The 18,153-nt window shown below is 31.5% G+C and overlaps 2 protein-coding genes across 2 annotated transcripts; both read left to right on the top strand.

The window, feature by feature from the left end:
* The first annotated feature begins 1,351 nt into the window (after positions 1–1,351).
* On the top strand, positions 1,352–2,764 carry LOC107893018 (WAT1-related protein At5g40240). Its single transcript, XM_016818005.2, has 3 exons — positions 1,352–2,015; positions 2,116–2,353; positions 2,447–2,764. Exons 1-3 carry the CDS (start codon positions 1,996–1,998, stop codon positions 2,567–2,569), a joined length of 381 nt encoding a protein of 126 aa, XP_016673494.1. The 5' UTR covers positions 1,352–1,995; the 3' UTR covers positions 2,570–2,764.
* An 8,276-nt stretch (positions 2,765–11,040) lies between these two features.
* On the top strand, positions 11,041–14,117 carry LOC107892303 (WAT1-related protein At5g40240). Its single transcript, XM_041101652.1, has 9 exons — positions 11,041–11,255; positions 11,347–11,412; positions 11,502–11,615; positions 11,711–11,948; positions 12,041–12,321; positions 12,523–12,651; positions 12,749–13,026; positions 13,335–13,434; positions 13,535–14,117. The coding sequence occupies exons 1-5, from the start codon at positions 11,062–11,064 to the stop codon at positions 12,290–12,292; spliced, it is 864 nt and encodes a 287-aa protein (XP_040957586.1). The 5' UTR covers positions 11,041–11,061; the 3' UTR covers positions 12,293–12,321; positions 12,523–12,651; positions 12,749–13,026; positions 13,335–13,434; positions 13,535–14,117.
* Positions 14,118–18,153: the final 4,036 nt, after the last annotated feature.

Raw genomic sequence — 18,153 nt, 5'->3', positions numbered from 1 at the left:
GTTTCTTTTTACTCTCCCACCATCTTTTAAATTTCACTGTAGAAATTCTTTATAGAAATTGATATCCTTGCTATGCTCCACTCAGTGCTTAGTGGACTGTTTCATCAGTACAAAACGTAGGCAGTTATTGAGCTTCATTGTATCCTCGAGATTTATTTGTTAGTAACTCTTTTGCACACCATAATATAAGTGGCATTGATACATGCCTTGAAACCTTCGTTAATTTCTTATAAATTTATTTTTATCTCCATGCACCAATATCATATATCACTAATATTTTATAACTAATTAAAATTATTATATTTTTGATAATTGGAAGATAATAAATTTTCTTGCCACTTTAACACATAAAAAATAAATAAAATTTGTTTGTTTTTAATAGAAAAATTAGTTGTTTTATATAGACATTAAATTAGCCATGTGATATCACACAAGGGACAAAATCCATGACAACTAAGTTGCTTCTATTTTTTATTCGTAAAAACACTTTTTTAGTTTCTCTCAATTTTAAAATTGAGTAAGTTAGGCCTTCTCAAAAAAAAAAAATTAATCTTTTTTAATTTGGAAAGTGAACAAATAAAAATGATTAATCATAGTGTTATTTTTTCTGTTAATTCTATCTAATTTTAATTGGTATAATAACACATTTAGTTTTTGATGTTTATATATCCCCGCATAAATATTGACAGAATGTGTGATTTTTACAAGTTAAGTTTGTTAAATCAAGACCAAGTTGACAGAATCTGTAAATGTTGTAAGCTAAATTTGTTAAAATAAAATTAAATTAACAGAATGTGTAAACTTTGAAGGTTAAATCTATTATCATACATATAAAAAATATGTACAATTGACGAAAGATGTTAACATTGTGATTAATTGTTCTTAGTTGTTCACTTTTGAAATTAAAAGAGATCAAATTACTCTTTTTTTTTAGAGAGATCAATTTAATCCATATCGAAATTGAGAGTAATTAGAAAAAATTTTTTACCTTTATAATTTTTCTTGTACTTGTATTTGGTATATGCATTAAGAAGAAATATCTTTTAAAAGTTTTTGAAATACATGGAAAAAACTCGAAAAGTTTATATATATATAGATAGATAGATAGGCGTGTTTAACACATATCCTGATTCTCACATTCATTCAAATTCATGCAACAAAATGAGAATACCATTGAAGATCAGAAAAGTAGAACCATATGCACCGCTAGTTCTCCACCAAAAGCCTTCATTAAGAAAGAAAATGATGATTTTGTTGAAAGATATGATTCCATCTTAACTTTTTATAACTATAGTGGAGAAAGTATACACACACACATATATATGTATACTTACACATAAAATTGTCATCCAATCCACGATGATTCTGATATCAGAGAGATCATTTTCATCTGTACATAATATTATAATAAATTCTTCAATTTCTCCTTGTGTTACAAGTAAACAAATAATGAATGATACGTTAGGAAAGGAGAGGGAGATGACAAGATGGAATGAACCCAAGGAATTAGTAGTGATACCATGCATAGCCATCGTTGCTGTAGAGTGCTCCATTGTTGTTGGCAGTATTCTCTTCAAAGCAGCTTCTTTGAAAGAGATAAGCTACTTCGTCTTTACTGCCTACTCTTATATTTTAAGCACCCTTGTCTTCCTCCTCTTAGCCTCCCTCTTTAAAAGGTTAAATGCGTGTTTTTCATAAAGTTGATGTCTTCTTTGTTTATCTGATGATTTTTTGTTTGTTTGGTTGTAGAAAAACAGTGCTTCCCCCATTGAAGTTCCCTCTTTTTTCCAGAATTTTCCTTCTTGGACTTCTTGGTTATGGATTCTTTTTCCCTTCAAAATGTTTTAATGATTAACAAAGAAAAACCCAACTCAATGAATTTGTTTCATCCTTTTTGGAGACAGGATTTTAGGTCAACTATGTTCATACAAAGGCATACTTAGTTCCTCAACTCTTTCTTCAGCCCTAAGCAATCTCATACCAGCTTGTACCTTCATGCTTGCTGTCTTCTTCAGGTATCTTCATTTTCTTCATGTTTTATGATGTTTATATGTTTGGGAAAAGTTCCTTGATGCCTTTTTCTTTCTTTTCCCCCCCTTTTTTTGCACATGCAAGGATTGAAAAAGTAACAATTAGAAGTTCAAGCAGTCAATCTAAAATCATTGGCACTTTGACATCAATATTTGGTGCATTAGTAATTATTTTCTACAAAGGACCCAAACTGTTTTCATTATCATCATCTGCTATACATCAAAGGCCTCTAGGGTTTATGTCATCTCAATCAAATTGGATCATTGGTGGCCCCCTACTAGCTGTTGCCTTTGTTCTTGTTTCGTTGGGGTATATTATCCAGGTAAATACTGATTCCAAGCTTTCCAAATACATTAATCTAATCATGTAATGTATTTTACATGAAACTAAACTTGAATTGTATTGCAAGTTACAGTCACAAGTAATGAAGATTTACCCTGAAGAGATAACTGTAAATTTCTTTTACAAGTTGTTTGGGACCGGTATATCTCTACCACTATGCTTACTTGCTGAACCAAACTTGAGTTCTTGGAACTAAGGTCTGATATAGCTGCTATTGCTGTCTTATACTCGGTAAGACCTTGAGTTATTGATCGAACTTAGGTGTGAGTGTCAAATATAAGTATGTATCTAATAATCTATATAATATAGACATGGTTAAATTTTTCTATATTGTTTTTTTATGTATTTGGAGGATATCTTAGAAATCATATCTTCATATCTATGTTTTGGACATGAGTGCCAAACATGGGTAGTTCACTCTGATCACTCTGAGCAATATAGATGGTTATTTTGAAGCTAAGTTGGGTATGGGATATTCAAAGGATTCCCCAAATGTGCTCCTGCTTTTCGTCAGTTTAACTGTTAGCTCTAACCTTGAATGACTTGAATCTGACGTGAAAAGAATCAGAATCTAAATGCAAATTTGTTTGTGGCTCCTTACTTGTTTAGGGACTTTTTGGGTCCTCCTTTTTATGCGTAGTACACATATGGGGCATACACTTGAAGAGGCCTGTATTTGTGGCAAGTTTCAAGCCAACTTCAATTGTCATTGCAGATGTGTTCGAGTGTAGTTCTCCAATCAAATTGAATAAATCAAATTTAATCCCTTAAAAAAATTTAAAAAATGAGAAAAATAAATTTTTTTCAGGAAGATTCTAACAAATCTTAAATGTTTGTGTGACCCGAATTCTATCACTTGTTGAAAAAATAAATACAGTGACAAAATAAGAGGATCTGTAAGGGCGAAACTACTGTTATATTATTCGTTTTTCAACATTAATAAATTTCTACTCCTTTGCCCGTGATTTTTTTCCCAAAAGGATTTTTCACATTAAATCTGAATTCTTATTTTTCTTATTTTATTGCTTTATAATAATTTTACCGTCATTATGAACGTTTATTGTAACGATTTTAATAGAACTATTTCACTAGGAAAATGATGACGGTGCATTAATTTTGCAAAATCTAGAATAGTATTCTCACCTAACTGCACATTGAGCACAAGGGAACGAGTTTGTAGGTCATTGGACTCTGAGAAACAGCTGACTTGGGAAAATATTCGGGTTTCCAAATTCATTCGAGAAGAGTGACTGAAGAAGATTATGAGTCCACTGCGGAGAAAGTGCGAAATAAATTGAATACTTGGAAAGCGAACCTTCTCTCTTCAGCAGGTCGATTAGTTCTTATCCAGTCTACTATGGCTGCCATCCCGAATTATTGTATGCAAAGTTGACTACTTCTGATTTCTTTTCTGAATAGTCCCCATCGTATTAATAGGAACATTCTGTGGGGAGGGACGGAACCACGCTCAAAATTACATTTAGCTAATTGGGACATCATTTCCCTCCCTAAAGATAGAGCAGGACCAGACATATCCAGTGAAAACAAAAAGAAAATCAAGCTCTCCTTGTCAAGTTGGGATGAAGACTGATGCATGAAAATCCAAGCCTGTGTGGAGCTCTTTGAGAAAGATTAGTCCTTTACTCGCCTCAGGGATTAGATGGGTTGTTTAAAATGGTAGGACAACAAACTTTTGGTTCGATAATTGGTTTGGATTAAGATATTCCTTTGGAAATGTAGCCTAAAGGTGCCCCCCACAAAACTTTTCCTCCAACATAGAAAATTAACAATCCTCTATGTCTAAATGCTCAGGAAGATATTGAACACTTATTTAGGGATTATCAGTTCACTAGTGTCTGGGAGATCATGTCTGCTTCTACCAGAGTTCCACTCATTCCTAGTGTTGAATGGGTAGATTGGATAATTTCCGGTATTCGTCTTTACCTTATGGAAAATTTGGCTCACTCCTAATGTTTTGGTTTTTGGCAATGATCGCCCGGAAGAACGTATTGTGGAAAAAACATTTTCTACAACAGTAGAATTCTTTGCTATCTCTCCAACAGCAAAAATAATAATCTATCGAAACCCTCTCCAAAGAACTGGTTTAAACTGAATACTGATGGATCTTTTCTAAAAATGGATTGTTTCTAGGAAACCTTGATAGAGTGGGTGTTGGGGCTCTCATAAGAAGTCATTCTGAAGTGTATCTACGTATCCCAAAAGCAACAAATGTTAAGGTCGAATTATGATGGACTAAACTTGGCTAGAGACTATAAAAAACTATTGTCCCAAACAAAATAAACTAATATTGGCATATTTTATTCATGGAAACAAATTAATAATGATTTTTTATTTAAAATAGGCATTTTTTTATTGATATTGGTGTTGGTTAAAATTATAGTATAATATTAATAAATTATTGCTGAATGATATCAAATACAAACTCCGGTTGTTCAAGAAAAATGAATTTAAAATAAATCTACTTTTATTATAGTATATCTAAAAGATAATATATTAAAATATTTGATGCCCAACCAACAACCTTTGTAGGGATGGCATCAAGGTATAGGAAGAAGGCTCTCTTAAAGGGTAAAATTTTATTTTAGTCCTCTTAAAAAAGTTATAATACGTCATAAGTCCTTATACTCTTTACACATTTGGGATTTACTTCTGGTGCTTTTATTTTCAGGAATTTAGTCTCTTTACCTTTCAAATTTCAAAATCCAAATCTAGTTGTTAACATAATTACTTTTTTTTTATTAAATTTGTTGATGTAACATTCTGAAACTAAAAAATATATATATTATAAATATATGTTAACTTAATTTTTATTCAATTATATATTGAGATGAATTCTTTAAATTCTTTAATTTTAAAAATAATTCTTTTTAAAATTTTAATGATAAAAATATATAAAAAGGACAATGAATAAAATATTTTTTAATAGGTGAAGTAAATTTTGGATAAATTTTAATAGTTATATTTTTATTTTTTATTTCTCTGCTATTATTATAATTAATTTTGTTACGTTTAAAACTTTTTAAATAATTATAATTATTTAAAATAAAATAGTTAAAATATATTCACTCAAAGCTAATATAAAATTAAATAAAAGAAGCTTAAAATTTTAATTGCGGTAAAATATAATATCATTAAAATTTTATTTTGTAGCTAATTTTTTAATAAAAAAAGAAAATGAATAAAATACATGGTTAATAGAAATAAGGGTATAATGTCTTTTTATTCTAAATTTACTTAGATTACCTTTGGATGGCGGTAAGGTTAGTTTTGCTGAAATTAAAAATAACAGTGATGGTAAGATTAAGTATTATAACAATAAAATTAAAATTAATAGTGAATTGTGAAAATGAAAAATTACCATTAAGAACCTTATTTTAAATGGATTTATATAGTTACCTAAAACCTTTTTTGTTAAAATTAAATTATATTTTGGCAATATAATAACTCGAAAATATAAAGTCAATAAAGCCTTAGCATAGTTAGTAAAAAGGGGAGGCCTTGGGTTGTAAGTACCTAAGTTCGAGACTTACTATGCGCAATTATATGTGCGGGTCTCCAAGTCCCACCATGTGTTGTTGCTATGCGTGGATTTTAGTTCAGCTAGTCAGTTCTAGTTTGGATTGTTTGAGTTCTTGGTATGTTTGTGTTGTAAACATAGTGTTGCTATATATGAGTTTTGGTTCAGTTAGCCAGCTTCAGTCTGGACTATTCTATTAAAACCATAAAAGTCTAATATAAACTTAGAACCGTAAACCAGAATCTGTCATATCAGTTCATTAAGAACAAATAAAAAAATAAAGCTACATGTGGAAGCTTACCTGAATCCACCAATATCTTGAAATCTTCGAGTCTTATGGTTTTGATCTTCCAAATTAAAGCACAAGTAATTTAAAAAAGATGACTCTTTTTTGAAGATGGGATGTCAAAAAAGTTACGTTTATGTAATTTGGGACCATAACCCTAATAAATTACTTTTGCACATTAATGTTAATTTCTAATAAGCTCACCATCAATTAGAAATTAGTTAATGGAGTATCTACACATATTTAGCTTATACTTTAATTATTAACTAATGCCTGATAAGCTTTAACCAAATTAGGTCACTTTTAATTTGAACTAACATTTTATGATAGTAAATAATAACATGTAATTATTCTTATTAAATATATGGTGTTCGTATTATCCAACATGGTCAAGTTTTTAATATGTTTCTCCTATAATTATTTGATTCTACAATTTATTTCGATTCTTAATTTTTCTTTACTATAATAATTTAATTTTATATTTTATGCTTACTTGGAGGCTAAATCAACAAACACCTCATCATCTTTTATCTTGAAAAGAATATAAACCCCTATAAGAAAAGTAGTATGGTTATATTAATTGGAAAAATCCTCTCCACTAGAACGACCATTTTCCTACCTTTTCATGCATGGTTGAGCCGTGTTTCTTCCACGAGACCGAACACTCAAAGGCCGACATCAACTCAAGTGTTTGTCTCGCCAAGAATAAGAACAAGAGCTCCGCCATTTTCAACTAGACCTAGGTTCGAAAGAACATACCCGGGTGGTATGCGTCCCACTTCCATGGCACCACCAGTTAGAGTAAGATCAAATTGTACCATTGGACTAGACATTGTTTAGAAGCAATGCCATTGTTCACCAATGCTTAACCATTTTGTTTTCAACTAGTCTTTCTTTGATTGACTAAAGAAAGTGTATGAATTTGACGAGTTTATGAATTCAATATTGTTTCTAATTATTTCTTTAAATTGTTGTTTTGTATGTTCTAGAGAACTAATATTGTTCTAGAATTGTTACCTATTGATTCGATGGTGTAGTAATTTCATTAATAAAATTATACATTTTATCTTCTTGAAATAGGAAAATAGCTTATTGCAAAAGATCTTGATAAGATCCAAACATGGGACATAAGAAATTAACATTAGAATATAAAACAAATCACTAGCAAAAATTTCATTACGAAATAGCAAAGAAATGTAGCTAAAGAATACAACACTTGATTAAAGAATCTCAAATAATGAAGTGCATAGATTCACAATCACACCATAGAATATTCATGTCTTTTATACATTGTAATGGTCATATTAGCGGTCATGTACAAAAAACATTTAGTCTAATATCAATTGCCATTAAGCACCACATCTAGACTTTGTTGTAGCAATATAGCTTCACAATGATGTGCAACCTTTTGACTTTGAAAAAAAAAATCCAAGATTTATCCTACATCATTGCAACAAATACAAAAAAAGAAAAAAGAACTATATACAAGTATAATTCATTGATAAAAGAATAATCATTAGTATGAAGCAAACGGGTGATTAACGATTAGAATCTAGATATCTCTAATTACATGTAAGTGGTTCCTATAATTAATTGATTAAAATAATTAAATTCACAAAAATAAATTTTAAAAGAGTTGTTTAACGAAAAAAATTCACTTGAATATTTAATTTAAAATCAAACATACTATATATCTACAAATAAAATAAAAAATGAATACCTGACACGAATTTGGAGCTATTACACCAGTACTTTGTTGCATGCTATTATAAGGTAAATTTGAACCACTTAAACACCAACTGCTACTTGGAGTCTTAAAAAAAACAAATAGTTTTATTTACATGGAATTCTAAAAAGATATAGATATAACATAACTATCGGTTGTGGTTACCATGTTGAACTATTGCATTGAATTTTGACATAGATATGCATAGATATTGTTTGCTAGCATCATCATTGAAGGAATGACCTATAATGCCGACAAAAAAAAAAGGAGTTAATAATGTATAACAACAATAAAAAATACTTCTATGTAATATGTGCCTAATTAATTTTATACTTACAAAATTGCTATAACTTAGAGTAGTGCTAATGGGTACATCTAAGGATTCATTGATTGCTGATTGTTTTCTTTTTCCTATTTAAAATGTAACATTATTAAAATAATGTAATTAAAAAAATAAATTTACCACAAAGTGTAACTTTATAATCAAATTACTTATTCGGCTTGTGCAATTGGGATGTTTTTGGTTTTCTTTTCTCAAGGTGACCTTTAAGTCTAGAATTAGAGATCCTTTTCGGCTTAACATGTGGTGGATCTAAGATTGGAAAAGTTTTACTTTCACCTTATTTTACAACATTATCATCATTGCTTGATAATTCTTCAATTATTGACCCTTTTACATTTTCTAAATTAAAAATAAAACAATTATCACTTACTAGATAACATAAAGCATTCAAAATTCTTGATTATATAGATAACGTACTAGGTCGAATGACTGCTCTTGCATTTGTCTCATTCTCTTTGAGCTCATGATTCTTAGAGGCACCTAACTTTGTCAATTCTTTTTAAACTTTCATGTCTCCTTCATATAAAATCTTCTGATAAAGTTGTCTTGTTTTTTTTTCATTTTCTTGACTTTTTATAATCAAATCATAAGCAAATTGAATCATACAATTACGAAATACAACTTCAGCCTTTGCATTATACTATTGTGAAAACTCAGCAACATTACTACCATACATGTATTTTTTAGCATCTTTAGTCCATCTTCGTGAGATATACCAATCAGAAATTTTCTTGACATTTTTAACACTAAGAATTCGTAAAGCATGAGAGCAAAGATAGCCACAAAAATCAAACTTCTTGCAAGTACAATGAATCTCCATGGTGGCTGTGTTAAAATGGAACGTTCAAATTCTTGAACTATTTTCATCCATCATTACTTCAAAAGTATAAGATGTACCATTTTGCACAATTTCTCTCTATATCAATGGAATAACATCAAGAAATTATTTCTCAAAGCACCTGTATATTTCATGAGTATAAACTTTCGATGCATTAGACAAAATGCCACAAGTTTTACTTGCACACGTGATTGAGCCATTTCAGCACTAAAAATCTTTCTCAACTTCAGAAGAACGCCATCTTCCCACTAAAACTTAGCATTATCAACTATTCACCACAAGTCCCTTCAAATTAGCATTATCAATTTCTATCCTTGTAAGTAAAACTTTGAGAATTTTCTTCATCCATGTCATGAAACATATCTGCATCACATTAATCATATAATTATATAGAACAATTATAGAATCTAAAAAAAATTCAATTTACTCAAATCAATAATGAGCATGAATGATGTGGTAAGGAGGATTCATAAAAAAATTTCTCGTCCACCTAGACATTGTGCAAAATTATAAAAAATAAAAAAAGAGACAAAATTATAAAAAATTTCTGGTTCACCTCAAACTTGAAAAAGACCTTACATTTTCTTTTTGTTCTTTCACATTCTAATCAAGCAAATTGAAACTAAAGTTTCGATCACATGATCCAAACATCAATTCTTAAATAAAACAAATTCCAAGTAAAAAGATAAAAGAAAATTTGCAACATATTTGCAATCTAGGTATAAACCAAAACTTAAAAAACCATGGACAAAAACAAAAAAAATGTTTTGGTTTAGGAAACTTAAAAGTAGAGAAGTAAATATCAAAACCCTTTGTTTAAATGTAAAAGTGAGAAAACAATAATAGCATTATGAAAAGAAGACACAAACTGATTGAAAGACTTCAAAAAGAAAAAAAAAAGTGCAGCACCTAATATCTACATAGACAGGAATTACATCAATAACATGATAGGAAACGGCCAGTAATCCAAAGCAACTAACATTACACTACAAATTGAATTCGTACAAAGGCTCCAACAAGAATCTCATTATGCACTTAAGACACAGTAAAGATGCAATTTGCAACATATTTACGATTTGGGTATAAACCAAAACTTAAAAAAATAAAACGAACAAGAAGCTAGTCATTCCCCACTACATATATATTGATAGAAATTTGAAAGGGTTACTCTCACTTTTTACTTTAATTTTGATTTTTTTAATAAATAAAAAAATAAAAAAAATTGTTATGAACTAAATTCAATAACTATTTCATAGTTGAATGAAAAGACTAAAAACCATTGATTTTAATAACTAAAAATAGGAACAAACCTAATTCTGTACTCCCTCCAATTTTTTGCTCAGCCTGTAATCCTTTTATTGCTGATTTTGAATTACCCAAAACCCTAAATATATTTTCTTTTACAATGAAGAGATGATGAAGAAAGAAAAAGATAAAAGAAAATCAACAAAACCCTAACTCCTTTTATTCTAACAGTGAAAGACGGTGAGAGAGAGGAAAAGTTCACGTTAAAAAAGAAGAAGAAATTTAACAAAATTAAGTTTGACGTGAAAATTATTTTAATCCTTTAAATTTAAGTTGAAAAAAGTTGTTGATGTAGCATACAATAATTGAGTATGATCATATATGAGGTGGTAGGAAGGATCAATGGAATAATTTTTTTTGGAAAAAAATCAAATACATTCAAACTTTTGTAGAATAATTTCGTATATAAATGTGCTTTTTGTGAAACCCCTTGGAAGAAAAAAGCCAAAATGATTCCATCTTTGGCTCTCTCATGATTTTATAACTATAGAGTATCTTTTTTGGACAAATATCTAAACTAGCTGACAGACTATATATACATATAATATTCTTTCAGTTATCTCCATGTCAAAGTGGGGTTCCCACACATTACACTATAATTACTAGCAAACAAATAATGAATGAATTGATATGTTAGAAACAGGAGAGGGAGATGGCAAGCAGGAATGGATGGAAGGAATTAGTATTACCATGCATAGCCATGGTTGCTGTAGAGTGCTCCACCGTAATTGCCACCATTCTAATCAAAGCTGCTTCTGTGAAAGGGATGAGCTACTTTGTCTTCACTGCCTACTGTTATATTTTAGGAACCCTTGTTTTCCTCCTCCTAGTCTCCCTCTTTAAAAGGTCTTCTGTTTTCATCAAATTTAATGTGTATTTTTCATAAATTTCATGTCTTTTTTGTTTATCTAATGCTTTTTGTTGTCGTTGTTTGCAGAAAATCAGTGCTCCCTCAATTGAAGTTCCCTCTTTTTTCCAGAATTTTCCTTATTGGACTTTTTGGGTATGGATCTCTTTTCCTTTTTAAGTTACATATAATGATTGACAAAGAAAAACCGAACCCCATGAATATGTTTCATGTTTTGGAGACAGGTTTTCAGGTCAATTATGCATGTACAAAGGCTTACAACTTAGTTCCCCAACTCTGGCTTCAACCATTAGCAATCTCACACCAGTTTTTACCTTCATACTTGCTGTCTTCTTCAGGTTTTTTATTGTCTTCATGTCATGTTTTAAGATGTTTATATGTTTCAGAAAAGTTCCCTGAGACCCCTTCTTCCCCATGTTTTTGCACATACAAGGATTGAAAATGTAGCATTTAGAAGTTCAAGCAGTCGAGCTAAAATCATGGGCACCTTTACATCAATATGTGGTGCATTAGTGATTATTTTTTACAAGGGCCCCAAAGTTTTTTCATTATCATCATCTGCTATACACCAAAGGCCTCTAGGGTTAATGTCATCTGAATCAAATTGGATCATTGGTGGCCTCCTACTAGCTGTTGCCTTTGTTCTTGTTTCGTTGGGGTATATTATCCAGGTAATACTGATTCCAAGCTTTCCAAATACATTAATCTAATCATGTGATGTATTTTACATGAAACTAAAATTGAATTGTATTGCAAGTTACAGTCTCAAATAATGAAGATTTACCCTGAAGAGGTTACTGTAAATTTCTTTTACAATTTGTTCGGGACCATTATCTTTCTACCAATTTGCTTCCTTGCTGAACCAAACTTAAGTTCCTGGAGACTAAGGGCTCCTTTGGTTTGTCATTGCATACCAGTGAGGTGCAGTTGGGGGGAAATGGTAGCAACCTCACTGGTCAGCCCTTTGGTTCAACATGCCAGTCTGGTGAGAAGCAGCCTCTACCACGCTGGTTAGCCCCAAATCAACTGGCGATTTTTGGTCCGGTAAGAATTTAGCAACTTCAGTTGCTTTTTCTTTTCTTCTTTTACCTATATTATTTCTTTTGTTTCTTTTCCTTTTTTGTTTCTTCTGATGTTTGGTTACCGTTCTTCTCCCCTTTCCCCTTCCCCTTGGGTTGCAAATCAGTTTGGTCAACGTGATGGTGGTGACTGTTTATGGGTTAACATGCATTTCTCCTTTTGTAGATTTCAACTATTGCTGGTGAATTGAGATACACCGATGCCATGAAACTATAGAATCAGACCAGCTGGAGAGCCGCCTTCACCTAGGGCTGCTTAGCTACAGCCGCGGTTGGCACCATGGTTGTGTTTCAGGTCTGTAAAATAGCAGAATCATCACTAAAGATTGCTGTATTTATATCATTTTATGGTGTATTGGTTATTTTATTGGTTTATTTGTTTCATTGGCTAGGGTGTAATAGGACCAGCTGGTCATTCTACTGATGATCTTTACGTGCTTGATCTGACCAATGATAAGTTTAAATGGAATCCGTGAGTTCCAGTTCTTTGGTTTTTGGCTATTTCTCATCGCGAATTGCTGTTATTTTGATATAATCTAATTATATTTCCAATTTGGTGGTTTATTTTTGGCTAGAGTTGTTGTGCAATGACAGGGACCTGGACCTCACTATGGCCATGTTATGGATTTGGTTGCACAGAGATATCTTGTAACAGTAACCGGCAATGATGGTATGAACATTTCACTTTCCAGCTTTATTTAATTTTATTAAAAGTGACCTGAATGCATTGAAACAAGAAGTTTTGGATATTGGTCAACTTATTCACTTTGATGATCACTCTTCATTCTTCTACAGCAATATCCTTATGCTAGTAAATCCTTTGGGATGACTTATATATATTGCTTGTCTTATTATGTGGCAACTAAGATCAAAGCATTGTCAATTTGTGATTTTTCGTGTTCATCCGGTGATTTCCTCTTGGTGATGTTTATTTGGTTGCATTAGCATTTGAGCAATGGTTCTTTTATTTTTAAATAGGAAAATGAGTTCTTTCAGATGCATGGACTTTGGATACTGGCCAGAAACCATATGTATGGCAGAGACTAAACCCTGAAGGCGATAGGCCTTCTGCTAGAATGTGAGTTTGTTTATTTCAATAATATAAACAAGCCATCAACTTGTGTATGTTTGCACAATTTGCGTTCTAGATGTTCCAATTACCTCTACTTTTGTTATAGGTATGCGACTGCTAGTGCCCGCTCGGATGGCATATTTTTACTTTGTGGTGGAAGAGATTACTCTGGGGCGGTATGATCAATCCTTGTACAACATGTACTTTATGCATAATACATTACGATTATAGATGGAGATGATGAAGTGGACTCAGAAGGTGATTCATCAAATAGTGAGTCATTGTCTCAGGATTCAAGTACTTCAAACAGTGAAACTGAGAGACACTTGGAGAATGTAAAACTGAAGTCTATGAAGAAGGAACAAGAGTCTGAGGGCATAGTTTGGTCTCATGAGCTCCTCAAATCTCAATCAGATGCTGTGAATAGGAATAGATTGGTCTTAAAATTTTTTACAATGCTTGAAATTGTTGTTTATTGTTGCTCCATTTTATGGATCGTTAGGTGATAGTTGGTCCTTTGGCGATATAATGAAATGCATGTCTGAGTGAATTCACTAGCTAAATGTTTTATGATCAATGCTGCAAACTTTTGCTTCTAAAGATGCTTGCAGTGGGAATTTTTGTTGTTAGACTCCTGTGACTTCTTTTATGACTCTTCAATGGTCTGATCAATAAGTCTTTGTTTTGAATGGTTTTCTTTTGTTGCAAAGGATGGTGCACAGGATGAATTCAGTTTTATGCTGTATTTTAAAATGCTATGTTGTATGTATGCTGATCTGCATTTCATTCTCTTGTGTTCATTGTCTGGTGATGTTCAAATTGTCAGGGAGCTTGTTACAAATACTTTTTAAAATGTCAACAACATTCTATTTCAGCGTATACCTTTTTTTTATTCTTGCTATGTCTGGTGTTTGACATCCTTGCTATGTCAACAACAATAATCTTTCAATAATGAATTGAGCCCCTATAATTAAATATATGATTAATTTTGAAATATTAAATAAAATAAATTTTTGAATTTTTCTCTACTTTTAATTCATTTTAATTATTTATTATTGAAAATAAATATAATTTTAATAATTTTTAATAATTTATTAATTTTGTAATTGTTAAATAATTTTAAAAACTTCTATTATATGTCATTTTTAATCTAATGTCCTTAAAAGTCATTTTCTATTTTCACCTCACCGCTACAGCTGCATTTGAATCCAAACACACACTCCACCGCTGTTTCTAATCTCACTGCTACAGTATCTAATCTCACCGCTACAGTAATTAATCTCACCTCCACCGCTATTTTTAACCTCACCGGAGCTAAACACACCGCCCATCCAAACGGAGCCTAAGTTCTGATTTAGCTGTTGTTGTTGTCTTATACTCGGTAAGCCCTTAAGTTCTGATTTAGTATTTGGTACAATTAATCCAAACATGAAGCATACAATTTGATCAGGATCTGAATGCAACTTTGTTGTTGCTTCTTACTTGTTTAGGGACTTTTTGGGTTCTCCTTTTTATGCGTTGTACACATATGGGGCATACACTTGAAGGGGCCTGTATTTGTTACAAGTTTCAAGCCAACTTCAATTGCCATTGCAGTTGTTATGAGTGCCATATTCCTTGGCGAAGCAATATTTCTTGGAAGGTACTAAATCAACCATTGTTTTACAGTTTCAACTCTCTTTTTTTGTTTAACATTTCCTGATAGTATCCATTAATATTTTACAATGTGATTGGAAGCTTAATTTTATGTACGGGACTGTATTGCGTATTATGGGGAACAGCAAAAGAAGAAGAAGAAATGAGAGAAGATGATTGTGGCTTAAGCACCACCATTAGTGGAAGGGTCCCTTTATTGCAAAGCCAACAAAGTTGAACAACCGGTTTACCTTTCTTGAATGTTTTTCCACTCTCCTTGGCATCCTAAAAACAATCATTACTCAATGCCTATCCATTCGGTCCAATTGGATCGAATTTAATCAGTTTCGATTAAGTTTATTTGATAACTCAATATTTTACTCGCCTTTCTTCACTAACACTTATTTCTAACTTTGATGTTGAGGGTTTGAAAATTAACAAAAACAAATTACTAACTTAAAATTTAAATTAAGATAGGACTTGAAAAATCACCTAATTAAAAAATTTTAGTAGTGTTAGAATAGTTACCACCCTCGGTTCAAAACCCATTTGAGTTGGGCCGGCATCGGTCTAAATCCACAAGGTCGCAAACTGAGCTCACAGGTAGAGCTCGCTCGCCGAGCCTACTCCCCTACAAAGTTATACGTGCATGAGAATTTGTAATACGTGTTAAATCTAGAGTAGGGTACGTGTCTATATGCATGGAGCCTATTTAACTTGTCATCTCAATGAACAGTACTCATATCATATAAATAGATAAATATCGCCAGAAAAAGAGAACTTAGAAAAAAATACCTTAACGAGTAGGTTGAATTTGAAAATCTTTCATCCTCAATACAATTTCTTATACAAAAACCTTTTAAAAGAATCTTAAATGTTTGTTTATCCAAACCTATTTATTTATCTTTTTATGGGATCGACTTCCAAAATATTGGACAAAGGCAAAACTCAACCTTAATATTATATTTAATCATTGTATTCATTGGTGTTAGAACGTTTTCAAATATTTATAATATTTCAATAACTATAAATGAAAAGATGTGATTAATCAAAAGTTATATCTTTTAATTATTGGTAAAAAGTTATATCACTTGATTTTTGACAAAGAATTATAACTATTCAATCAATATTATTTGAATAGTTATGTTTAATCAATAGATATTAAATGAATAATTATGTCTCTTTTAGATATGTGATTATATAGAAAAGATACCTACTGAAAGATGTCTTTATGAATAGACATGAAAATTTATATAAATAGGAGTGAGATTTCATTTGGAAAACATACCGAAAAATTCTTATAAGCTATTTCTATCATTTCTCCATCTTTTTCTATCTATTATACATTGCTTAGTGCTTAGTGGGCTATTTTTGTCAGAGTAAAAGGCAAATAGTCATCAGGCTTAATTGTATCCTCGAGGTTCATTTGCACACCGAGTATAGGTGGGGCGAATAGAACCTTAAAGATAGCGGCTTGATACAAGCCATGGAGCCTTGTCCAATTTCTTCGTTTTCTGTTCGAGTTTTGTTCGTGTTCCATTTGTGTGTTTGAGATTTTCCTTACTGAAGTTTTCTACTAATAATTTTAAGATTCTATTTCATGATGACTACTACAACACATGCAAGTGGAACACTAAAGGAGTTAGTTTCCAACTTTGTTAAGCTTGATCGGTTTGATGTTGGTAATTTCCGACGATGGTAGCAAAATTTCGACTACTCTGCACATTTCATAAAGTATTTTGCCCGGTTTAACGACAGCTACCCAATACTCGGTAGATCCTTTCCCCAAACCTATACGTGTTTCTGTAGGTTTTACCATAATGGGTTTGTCTGGAAATATACGTACCCATATTTTTCCACCACGGCGTGCATTTCGTGTCATTGTGCGGCACCCTTTTCAAAGTTGTTGATTTGACTTAGGGCTCTAAATGTTCGGAAAAAGACTTGGATTTTGACACAACCTGAAATGAAATTGAATCCAAGTCAGATAAAACAATTAAAATAAGTAACTAAAATAAAATAATAAATCAAAGATTAAAGAAGCGAATAAAGAAGATAAATAGAAAGATAGAACATGGCGTGTAAAAGTCCTACGAAGCCTTAGAAACATGAAGAATCCACAACCCCCTTCAAGCGGCTCTAATTTCCCCTCCAAGATAGAAACCTTGGCAAGAAAAAGTTTGAAATTGATCCCCACAATCTAAAAAGATTGTTAGAACTCTTCTAAAAGAAACTTAAGAGAAATTCTTGAAAATAAAAACCTAGAGAGAATTTATTAACTCAAAAGAGAAATAGAATAATAATCAATTGAATGTATTGTGTACAATACAAAAGCCTATATAGAGGCTAGCTAAATAAATTTAAATAAAACTCTTAAGTATACTAGAACTCTAATTTAATCTAAACAAGAAGTAGTTTTAAACTAAATTTTCTTCTTAACATAAAATTCCTAAATAACTTAAAATACTTAATAATTATCAATGTAACACCCCAAAATTTTTAATTCTTGTTTTTGTGTTTATGTGACATAAGTACTTGTCTACCTTAATGGTTAAGTGCTTTGGGTGTGTGTGAGAGGTTCCAAGTTCAAGCCATGACTTGTGCAAATTTTAGTATTTTTATAAATAAAGCCTTAACCTGACCTAAAGGGCTTAAGTTTAATAGTTGGTAATTAAATAATAAAATGGGCTTGCTGGTCTAGTGAGTGTTTGATTGCATGAGGTCTTGAGTTCAAATCCATGTTAGAGCGTAGGCGTCATTTTTGTGTAGTGATGGATAATTATTTCGACAGAGTAGGATTTTGGAGTGGTTGTAGGTTAGTAGGATTAGTGGGAGAAAATTTAGGGATATGGGGTAGCTATCGATATCATCTAAGTTTCTATTTGGTTTTTATTTTTCCCAAATTTCGGCATTCTCCTCTTTTTCCCAATTTTTCTGCCATCTTATTCTTCTTTGCTTTGCCGAATTTTTGCTCCCTAGTCCACTTTCTCTTTTTGATTTTTTTACTAGCCCACTTTTCAGCCAGCAATTGTATACACTCGTTCTGTAAGTATCTGACTGCCTCTATTTTATCGTTTCTTAGCTAGTTCC

Source organism: Gossypium hirsutum, chromosome D09 (assembly GCF_007990345.1).
Source record: "Gossypium hirsutum isolate 1008001.06 chromosome D09, Gossypium_hirsutum_v2.1, whole genome shotgun sequence".
Lineage (NCBI taxonomy): Eukaryota > Viridiplantae > Streptophyta > Magnoliopsida > Malvales > Malvaceae > Gossypium > Gossypium hirsutum.
Note: the sequence above shows the minus strand (reverse complement) of the source record. Positions and strands in the feature narration are given on the sequence as shown.